This window comes from Paramisgurnus dabryanus, chromosome 16, assembly GCF_030506205.2.
Source record: "Paramisgurnus dabryanus chromosome 16, PD_genome_1.1, whole genome shotgun sequence".
In the NCBI taxonomy this organism is placed as follows: Eukaryota; Metazoa; Chordata; class Actinopteri; order Cypriniformes; family Cobitidae; genus Paramisgurnus; species Paramisgurnus dabryanus.
In genome coordinates, this window is record NC_133352.1 from 18,792,169 (window position 1) to 18,803,044 (window position 10,876).

The following is a 10,876-nucleotide window of genomic DNA, read 5'->3' on the forward strand; positions in this document are numbered from 1 at the left end:
CAATGGTCCCCAAATGTGCGTTTTATATATGTAACACGTGACCTCCCTATGTCACTACGCATTTACGTTAGGTTGCGTTGGACCGGACCTAGACAAAAAGTTGTGGTTTAAAAGAGCATATTTTTCTTGTCAAAAATGACAATCGTTTCGCTAGATAAGACCCTTATGCCTCGTTTGGGATTGTTTATAGTCCTTTGAAACATTGAAAAAAAACTGTTAAGTGTTGAGTTAAGTATTAAATGTTGGGCTCTATTAAACCCCATTAAAATGAGAAAAATCCTGCAATGTTTTCCTCAAAAAACATAATTTCTTCTCGACTGAACAAAGAAAGACATCAACATTTTGGATGACATGGTGGTGAGTAAATTATCTGGATTTTTCTTTTAAGAAAATGGAATATTCCTTTAAGGGCTACTGTAGAAATATGACGATGACTTCCATGTAAGGACACCCTTGGTGTGTCTAAATAAAAACTTCTCATTCTAAAGGTAATAAAAACAATACAGTTCATTATTTAAGGTCTTTATACAACACTGATTATATAGTCATGTATGTTATATTGCATTTCTGTCAATAGATCCTCCTAAAAGTCACGCATTGCACCTTTAATTATATAAAAATCAAAGGTCATTTAATAAACGTTTTGTTTTTGCTTAGTTGAAAGAAAGATCCACCTAATAAAAATGTTTTGCTTAAGAACACCAATTTGAATGAACATTTTATTTACTAACCTTTTTTCTCATTTAACTTCTCTTAGAACTCAAACAGTCCCATGAAAAAGAATTGGAAATTTTGAACACAACACTGAGAAGATCAGAGGAAACTTTATCTGTAAGCCAAAGTCTCCACGCAACAACCTTTCCTGTTCACTGCAGTGAAACCTTCTCCTACAACTTCATATTAACACACACATTTTCATATCCATGTCTGTCTTTAATAAGAGTCAAATTCAGGAGCTCATTACAGAGAACAACAACCTTAAAGAAAAACTGAAGGCTGAGGAGAAAAGAAGAAAAGATCTTGCTGAGAAAACCCAGGTACACGTGTGTCCTCAAACAAACTAAACCCGTGATCTGGATGACTGTAGCACTGTCTGTATATCTCTTCAACTAACACCATGCAGACCGTGTATTTTCCATGAATGGCCAGTTAATATTAGACCGGTTTGTCTGATCAAGGTTAAGTGGTTTCGGGAACTCTTAAAATTCTGAAAATGCATGCAAGAGTGTTCAGATAACCAACCTGCATCATGCTGCCAAAGCCCTTCCATAAATAGTGCAACAAAGGTGTAGTCTTAGCATTTCACCAAGCCATTTAAATCTATTGTTTATTATACAAACCCCCCCCCCTCAAATTTGAACATGTGACTCAAATGAAAGTTATATTCCTTGATATCTCTTGCTTGTTTTTTATTTGTTGGAAAAGGACTCCCACATCCTTTATCTGGAGCAAGAACTTGAAAGCCTTAAGGTGGTGTTGGACATCAAAAACAAACAGATTCATGAGCACGATAAGAAAGTAATGCATGTAGACAAACTGGTGAGATCAATTCTGCATTAAACACTTTTTTGGTGTACTTTGCATTGTATTCCTAAAGGGAAAACTCGCTTTGCTTTAAACGGTCCAAACCAAACTTTATTCTTAGATGGAGAAGAACGTCAAGTTGGATGAATATCTTAAGAAGCTACAACAAGAGAATGAAGACCTCAAAGCCAGAATGGACAAACATGCTGCTTTGTCTAGGTACTGCATGCTTGCTTTGATTTCCCTGACAGATGACGAGACGCCTGAAGATTTAAAAAACTGATTTTCTTATTCCACCTGTCTTGCTTTTTACACTTCATCCTGAGAGATTCAGCCAGTCAGACCTGCAGCAAAGCAAATCTTTGTTTCCTTCAGAGACTATTGTAACCATGCATTCTTTTTTTCATTAATACGAACGGTTAATGCAAACTGTATAACATTTACCAGAGTCTCTTACTTTTTTTTTTAGACAACTATCCACAGAGCAAGCAGTTTTGCAGCAATCTCTTCAGAAGGAATCCAAAGTAAACAAACGACTGTCTATGGAAAACGAAGAGCTGCTGTGGAAGCTTACCAATGGCGATCTGAGCAGTCCTCGTAAGGTCTCCCCGTCAACATCCCTGACACTACAGTCTCCACGAAACTCTGGGATATTTACCAGCCCTCCCGTCTCGCCCAGATAACAGTAGCCTTCAGCTTCCGGGAAGCACGTCATGGACTTGTATTTGGACAGAGCACTTCCTACACGCTGATATGAGACCATATCAATGACTTGAAGCCTGTTTTAAATGGAATTATCTCACTGTTGTACAGCAAAATGACTAAAATAAAAACTATTGCACAGAAGCACTTACCAATGAGGCCACCTTTTATGTCTGGAATATCTCAGGACAAAAGTGATGCTCTTCTACAAATAGTGTTTTTTTTTCTTCTTCTTTTTGTTCAATGGGTTGCCTTTATTGCCATTTCTTATTTGTTTCTGACTGACTGGCTGGCTGTTTTCATGGATGTGTGTTACATCTGAGGATTGACACCAGAATCTACAGTATGGAAGTCCAAGTCATAAAGCTTTACCACCAGATGCCTTCAAGTGTGCCGGTGTGTGTGTATAAAGATTTTCTTTGCTTTAAGGCGAGTGGCAAGTGTCAGCTGGCTGATGGGAATTTCTAGACGCTATTTGTGTAGTGTTCGATAACCCTCAAGACATTGGGATTATTATTTTTTGGACCTTAGATTACATCATGAACTTTATAAGAAACCACTTCATAAATCACACGTTTATGTGCTTTATATTTAAAGGCGAGAATCTGTTTAATGATTAAGACTGAATTATTGCTTGAATGTTAAATACCTTTTATCATAGAAATCAGAGATGCAGTCTTATAATAATCATAATAATGATCTACTGTAAAAACTGAAGTGTGCTTTAATATAAGGTCGGTATGACCACAGGCGTGTGCTATTGAGAACAGTTTTCAACTTAAATACGGGTTTTGTATGTTGTTCAGTATAATTGAGCCTTAGGCCGACAGTATTTGAGTATTTGTCTTGTTTGTTTTCTATCCGTTTATGTCTGATGAGACCAATGTAAAGGACTGAGCATGCTTCAGTGGCCTCGAGCACTCCCCCTACTGTTTGAAACTCTTCACTGCAGCTTTAAATTCCAGCTAGTTAGAAAAACGTTTAATAAGTCAATACAAGAAAACAAAGCAATGGATACTTTTCAGTTTTGATTTATATTTTTAAGCTGTTTGAGTGAATGTTGGTGTGAAACAAACTCTTGAAATATGCAATAAATAAAGTCCAATTAAAATTCAACTGTTTACTTGCGCATTGTTTTGTTGCTGTTGTTGAATGCTGGGTCTGCCCCATTTGAAAAGTGAAATCTACTTTAGTTGTTCTCGAATAGATAATAGTTGAAAAAGAATAATCTCTGAGGCTTTTGTGAGAGGAGAAACGTGCTTTGAATGTGTCATACTGAACCAAAATAAGCACTGGGCTCCAACTGCACATTCCACATACGGAGTCCATTAGAGCCAAGCACAAAGTCTTCATGCTCCTCAGCACACAAGGTAGTGTAGAAATGCATAACTTAAAGAGCACCTATTTTATTGCTAAAAAAAACAATGTGGTTTATTATGATTAAAAACACATTAGGTGTGTTCGACTTCATGCGGTGCTGCGCAGACCGATCGGCGGCTGACTTGAAGCAGTGCATTCCGGTTAGTAATTTTGTCCGACTTCAGCTGGCGCTGCAGGCACGTGACTCTGTCATATGGTTTTTAAGTACCGCGAGAGCGATTCGAGAGTAGCCGGCTAGCTCAGCCGGTGCAGCTTCTCCAGAGCGGATGCACGGAGTTGTGATGACGTAATAGCTTAACGTGATTGGTCGCCTCATTGATGACAACGATCACGTGCGTTTCAAGTTTAATCCAACCTTTAGTTCCACTAATAAACATTATAAATTCATGTTTTAAAACAGGAAAAAACGTGTTAATATGCATAAATATGTTATATTGTGTCGTGTAATGAAATAAAAATAACAAACTCTATTGGTATTTTAATAATATAGGCTTGTTTCCTGTTTTTTTCGGGTATACAGTATAAGCAGCAATTAAAATATTCGATATTAAATGTTTCTGGTTGCAACTTTTTATTAAAAGATTTGTTTTATCAAATTCAGCATCTAATTCACTTCATTTGCGATTAAAAACCAGGAAACACGGTGCACACGTCACTACGGTAAGCAGCACGTGTCCGGCTTGACGGCTCCGTCTTCAGTTCCTCCCTCAACTACTAGCGGCAAACCTCGCCGATCGGTCTGCGCAGCGCCGGATGATCTCGAACACACCTATTCTCTGAAAAGCACTGTGTCCCTGATTGGCCAGCTAATCTGTACGTTGTGATTGGCCTTAATACCGCTGATGCTCCTTACCATGTTTGAAAGTTTCGGTTGCTAACAGGAGTTAACTTACAGGCCGTGAGTCCAAAACAGGAAGAATTATGATATGTCGGTCTTGTCTACATCATCAATCCCAGGAAATAAACTGTTGACTACAATCTGTGTGTTTGTTGTAGTACAAGAAAAGAGATTTACGGTGGAGATGATAACTCGCGTCATCGTTTACTTTGGGGTTTGTACCTTTTGCATATCGTTAACATGTACTAATACACACCAAAGGAAATTAGGTCAATAGGTGCCCTTTAACATCATCCATTCTGAGTGTTGAAGGTTAGTGTGATTATAAAGAGTGTGTCCATTTGGCTATTTAACACTATTGTATTGTACTTTAAAAAAAATCTGGGTTATATTCAACCCAGTATTGGGTCAAAAAAAAAGGATGCAGGATGGTAGGTGACCAGAAGCAGGGTTTGAAACCCCTGTAATATTAACAAAGAGCTCTTAGGAGACATTCACGTAAAAAAGCATTTTATTTCCAAGCCATATGTAAAATAGTTTTCATACTGCAGTGTGAATCAGGCCTAACGGAGTCCAGCTCGGGTCATCATTTTATCTTCTGAAGAGCTAGTAATCTGATTTTACCAATGTGGCTACGGATGTCTCTCCGTGCTTATTTTTGGCAGTGCAGATGTACTTTCCGAAGTCGATCGTTTCAGCATCATCCACAATCAAGACACTTTGGGAAATGCGTGTGGTGTGACCCACACCTCTGTTTATCAGCCTCCAATAATCTTGAATCTCCACCGGCCTTTGACCCTGACAAACACAGGCATGTCAGGGTTAACAGTAAAGTACAGCACTTCAGTCACAGGCTAGTATACACTGACACTGAATCTTTATTGACTGAGAAGGTCATGTCAAAGATCGTAAAATCAATGAGTGACAATCAAACTTCTAATATCATAATTGGTTTATAAAACTTTATCCTGTATTTATATTACTATATCTTTGAATCTAAAAAGTAATGAAACACTTACCTGCCCTGGAAACCTCCAGCTGAAGCTTACATTCATCTCTGGTTCGCCCAAGACTGTGCATGTAAGATTAAAGACATCTCCCCCACTCACTGTATTTGAAGAAGCCTGAATAGTGGCAAAAGGTGGGCCACTGGGCACTAAGATAAACAAGAAACAACTTTCAAAGGTGCTGGACATCATTTGCATCCACCAATCTATTATTCATGCACCAAAGTGCATTCCTGCATCTTCTCTTACCCTCCACATACAGCAGCTGGTACTTAGTGGATATTTGCGAGGTGGTTTTAGTGGTGCTGTTAGCCTTGCAGTAATAAGCACCCTTGTGCTCTGGACCGGGATTCTGAATAATGAAGCCCCTGGTGGGATTGTACAAAATTTGTGTCCCATCCACTGGGATTTCCTCTGGTGGAACTTCCCTATGCAGAGATACTTGGATTTTGGGGTTGGTCACCCGACAGGGTACAGTGGTGGGCTTGTCGGGGCGCAGGTAGGCGATCTCAAAATGAATGGCGGAGGGAACAAACAGCTCATCTTTGTCTAGAGAGAATGCAAATTGTAAACATTTTGGAGGGCATGTGTGTTTCTTTAATGTTCTGTTGCCGTGGCAACTGTGAGAGATGCTGTACCTGTAAAGTATATATAAGTTGTGGAAATGGTGTCTGAGTCCCTTTCACAATCAATACCATCACACAGGATCACCCAGCAGCTGTACTCCCCGGTATCAGCACCAGAGGGCGACGTCAGAATCAACTGGCCGAACCTTTCATGCTGCTTGATGCTGTAATACACGAGTCAAGTTTTAGATCTACACCTGTATTACAATTCATACTATTTCCACAGTATGCAGTATAGGTGTAGTGAGTGAGAATGCATTGCATACCTGAGACGGTTATCATTGTAAGTGTCCAGATAAGAAGGATACGCCCATCCGATCTTAGTTCCTTTACATCTTAGTTCCAAAGTTTTCCCAGGGTTTAAGGAAATGGTATTGCCCAAACGAAGAAAACGTCCTTTATCGAGAACTTGGGTGAGAATAGATGGGCCTTTGCTTCCTGGCTCCTTTTCTTTTACTTTTGGGTATCGACCTTTCGGCCTCTTTCTTCCTGTCTCTTTCTTACGTTTGGGTTGCTGGCACACACCTAGAGATGGAGAAGAATGTGATGCAAAACAGCCTTGGGATGGATAGCTTATGTGCTTCTCTACAAATGTTTGATGAGTTTTGATTGCTGGTGTTCTAACTCCCTTCAAGAACAAGACCACGCTTGAGTTTCACCAGCATGTTATTTGTTTTGTTGACAGATTTTACATCAAGTTGCGATTGAGTGCTGCTGGTAATTGTGTTTTGTAGATTTTTTTTCTGTTGTCTGTTTTTGCTGTATATTTTAAATATGAATCTTTTGTACTGCTGTCTTGGCCAGGACTGCCTTGAAAAAGAAATTCTGAATCTTAATGGGATTTTTTCCTGATTAAATAAAGATCAAATAAAAAAAGTCAGGAATAATTGACAACAGGACACAAAATTATTTTAAATTATACCACGGGTCTGTTGAATGAATGCTTTATTCTGATTGGTTGAGAAATGTTCCATGGGTGTTGATTATTTTTCTGTAAAAAAACACCAGAGCAATGTTTTAGCTATTTTTGTGGTAACTGTGGTATTAGCCGAATAAATTGCTTAAGTCCTTTGACTTATTAGAAAATAATGCATTATTTATTTAATTTATTCAGAAACATATTCGTTGTGCCGCATTACCACATTGAGTGTACATTATTTTCGAATAATTCAACAGGCTGTCGTCAATTATTTCTTATAATGCCACGAATCAAGTTATTTTGCCGTATTATTTTCAAATAATTAAATGGACAGAAGTCAATTATTCCGCTTACTGTTACCACACCATTGTTCAGAAATTGTTTTTAGACATTTGACAAATTTTTGTCCCTAAATATGCTATAGTGAGCAGGACTAATTTCTTACGCATCTCAAAAAGCCTCCATTGCTAATTCTGAAATTTCATTTTACAGCTTGAGAGAGAGAGAGAGAGAGAGAGAGAGAGAGAGAGAGAGAGAGAGAGAGAGAGAGAGAGAGAGAGGAGAGAAAAATGTGAACAAGTTGGCCTATCAATATTTATGTTTTTTTTTCTTCAGTATTTATGGATTTATTTGTTCTAGCTATGTATAACCAGGAAAAAAGCACACAAAAAAACACACAAACAAGCATGGATGGTTATTTACTGTATTCTAGGGATGCAACGATAAATGATGATATAATAATACGTGACCGATAACTATTCTAAATCGCACTGCCGATATTACGCGCAGCTTTTTCATGTACTACGGCTTTTGATTAGTAAGTCCTTATCAATCTGAAATCACTGTTAGTTTGAGTCGTTTATAACATTTGATTTGAAAAAGCAACACTTGTCAAAACATAATCATTACATATTCTTTGCTATCATGAAAATACCTGAAATGGTTTGAATAACAGCAATATATCCTTAAGAAATTTCCTGGAGCTGGAGCTGTGTGTGTAATGGTTCTTCTTCCGTGGCATATTGAGTTTCTGCACGAGAGCGCCCTCTGGCTTTTGGATGTAGTGGCATTTCACCGTAATTCATCTTTTTTTCTTTTTTTATATAGTATTTCATTTAATGATTTCGCTACCACACACATATTGATGCTTCATTTGTTAAAAACTTGGTATAGTGATATGGAACTGTAATACGGTCAACAGACCTGGAACCATAGATATGTATATAAAGGCTAGATGGCTCAAGGCGGAGTCAGCTGTGTCGTCACTTGGCGGCCATCTTAGGTCAGTTCTGCCATAGTGCTGCTCCCTGCTGCTGTGGACGGAAGGTGAGTGACATACGCCAACTAAAATGCTCGTAACTTGCTGAATTCTTGACGGATTTACAAACGGTTTGGTTTTTTACAAACGTTATTAACGTGGCTATAATTCTGGATGCTTTAACATGTTTCATGATTTTTTTATTTATTTTTAGTATACGTATTCAGTGTCATAGGTACATCTTTGACGTTTATAACAAACCAATCCGTTTGAAAATCGGCAAAAAATTAAGCAAGTTATGGTCATTTAAAAGTACCTGCATCATTAAAACTCAATGCTACGAGTGAGCGAGCGCCCTGTCCTAAGATGGCCGCCAAAATGCGGACATTCCACTCAATTGGCCATCAGCGCGGACGAGCCATCTAGCCTTTATATACATATCTATGCCTGGAACTACTTCACAGACTACTTAAGTATTTTTACTTTCTACATAAAAGTACATTTTCAATTATTCCTATTTTATTAGTCTTTTTCTTTGGAAAACATACATTCCAAAACATATTATCATAATTTTTACTCCACTACATTTCATAATTTCAAGTTTTTGGTTTATATTTAATATTTAAGTACATTAAACATCTAGTAATTTTTTGTACTTTTACTTAAGTAAAAAAATATATTTTATAAAATTTTTATGTAATTTGGCATTACATAAATTTTTATATGCAATATATAATGAATACACAGTATGATTCTATGCTTTAGAATGTAGTGAACATTTTTTAGTAAAGAAAAGTAAATTTTTTCCCAAGACAAACACTCTGATAAAGCACAGATGCTTGGAAAATGTAACTAAAATACTCAAGTATTATACACCTCTGCTACTTCATAGGTGTGCGTTTATGGGCCTACTGAAAAACAATGCTTACAGCCTTTGTCAACCAATCAGAATGAATAATTCAACAGCCCTCTGGTAGAACAACTTATAAACAGAGAAAGAGGCTTTTACTTTTTGGTTGTGCTACTTGATAACTTGTCTGACCATTGTAACTGAGTCCATACAGTAGAGAGCAATAGAAAAAGAGAATGAAGAAGAGAGAGAGAGAGAGAGAGAGAGAGAGAGAGAGAGAGAGAGAGACGAGCGGGTAGTTCTCTCATCTGGAAAGCAGCTTCATACACTTTCAGCTCACAGCTGTACAAACAGAAACGCAGGAAATATGCCATTCTTGTTCTCTGTGCAGAAATGCACAAGACAGACCAAAACATCTTTTCGTGTTCACTGAATCTACATTAATTTAAACTTATTTGTGACATTGCATATGGCCTAAAGGAACACAAAACAGAACGGAAAGGTTTGGGCACAGCTACTCATTCTTTATTATTGCTACAGTATTTTCCACGTTAGACTGATGGTAAAGTCATCCAAACTATATAAATAAAACTAATGGAAATATGGAAATTATGTAATGACCACAAAAATCACAGCTTTGCACACTGTTGGCATTTGGTCAAACCAATCTTCAAGCTTCATTTTGTGAAGACGATCATAGGTCAACACAAATGGTCATTTACAAATTATAAATTGTGTTTACAAATGCACACTTTTTTGCTTAAAGTATTAAAGCTTGGATCTATACTGAATTCATCTCTCCTCCTCTTTCTGCTCTGGAATTTTGGTTGTTTTTTATTGGCAACTTGATATTGACACACCACACAAATTACACATCATCTGTTTCTCTCATTGTATTTCGTTGCAAAGGCAACTGATCATAACTTGACTTTTAAAGCAAAAATAACTAAACAGAACAACAATGAATCATCTGCTCACCATTTTGGACCTCCAGCCAAAGCAGTGCCAGTGTGAAGAAGATCCAGAGCTTCATGGTGTCTGAAGTGAAGCTTTTTTGCAAAACTTACAGCTGTGATCTTGGTGCTCAGAGATCTGAAAGACAGTCTATGAATGCTCAATGTTTGACCTGCTATGTGAAATATAAAGGGATTTTCCCCAGCCCATACACACTCCTCCTTTAGCATCAGTAAACTTCATCCTTCTGTCCTTTAATGCCATCTAATGGACAAAACCTGAGAGACCTCACAGCTCAAGTGTGTTTTCAAAATCCCTATTGTTAACACAAGAACATGAATAAAATTTAAACAAAAGTTTAGTATTGGGAGACTTTTGTGTACAGGTGATTACTTATTTTACTGTGAAGGGTCAGCTACTCAAATGGTGGTGACATAAAGCTAAAAAAAAATTGATGCACCATGTTTGCCACAAAAAGCATTTGAAACATATTTACGTTGGGTTAAAAGGGATGAACCCAACCAATTGGGTTGTAATTTAACCTATGCCGGGTTGTTTCTACCCAAAATCTGGGTTGTTTTAACCCATTGTTGGGTCAAATATAAAACATGTTCTGGGTTACTTTAACCCAACAGTTGTGTTTGTCCCTTTTTGACCCAACACGGGGTTGGGTCAACATTTTTAGATTGCATACGCTTGTAAAAAAATCAATAATTAGTTAAATACACTTTACAGATTCCATCAACAGATCTATGAACCGAGATACTGTGCCAGTGTTAAAGTCTATTTATTTATACAAATGTAAAAAAACAAATGTA

The 10,876-nt window shown here is 37.5% G+C and overlaps 2 protein-coding genes across 8 annotated transcripts in view; one reads left to right on the top strand and one right to left on the bottom strand.

Moving 5' to 3' along the window:
* mtus1a (microtubule associated tumor suppressor 1a) overlaps positions 1-3,342 on the top strand; it is a 33,703-nt gene extending 30,361 nt beyond the window's left edge. For 5 of the 7 annotated variants that reach the window (XM_065271770.1, XM_065271771.2, XM_065271768.2 and 2 more), the window contains 5 exons: positions 758-831; positions 942-1,037; positions 1,426-1,539; positions 1,646-1,743; positions 1,994-3,342. In XM_065271770.1, coding sequence (XP_065127842.1) covers positions 758-831; positions 942-1,037; positions 1,426-1,539; positions 1,646-1,743; positions 1,994-2,207 — 596 coding nt within the window. In that variant the 3' untranslated portion in view covers positions 2,208-3,342. Of the gene's footprint in view, positions 1-757; positions 832-941; positions 1,038-1,425; positions 1,540-1,645; positions 1,908-1,993 lie in introns of those variants that run through there. The other 2 variants (XR_010534838.2, XR_010534844.2) reach the window with 2 other exon arrangements.
* A 1,595-nt stretch (positions 3,343-4,937) lies between these two features.
* Positions 4,938-10,238, bottom strand: pdgfrl (platelet-derived growth factor receptor-like). The gene is made up of 6 exons (XM_065271780.1): positions 10,083-10,238; positions 6,344-6,602; positions 6,090-6,241; positions 5,701-6,000; positions 5,464-5,600; positions 4,938-5,242 (listed from the first exon to the last, which is right to left on the bottom strand). The coding sequence occupies exons 1-6, from the start codon at positions 10,135-10,137 to the stop codon at positions 5,051-5,053; spliced, it is 1,095 nt and encodes a 364-aa protein (XP_065127852.1). The 5' UTR covers positions 10,138-10,238; the 3' UTR covers positions 4,938-5,050.
* Positions 10,239-10,876: the final 638 nt, after the last annotated feature.

Excerpts from the sequence above, each read along its gene's own strand:
- pdgfrl (XM_065271780.1), bottom strand. The coding sequence starts at position 10,137 with ATGAAGCTCTGGATCTTCTTCACACTGGCACTGCTTTGGCTGGAGGTC. Across the intron at positions 6,603-10,082 it reads TTGGCTGGAGGTCCAAAATG|GTGTGTGCCAGCAACCCAAA; the intron begins GTGAGCAGATGA and ends CTCCATCTCTAG. Across the intron at positions 6,001-6,089 it reads AACTTATATATACTTTACAG|ACAAAGATGAGCTGTTTGTT; the intron begins GTACAGCATCTC and ends CATTCTCTCTAG.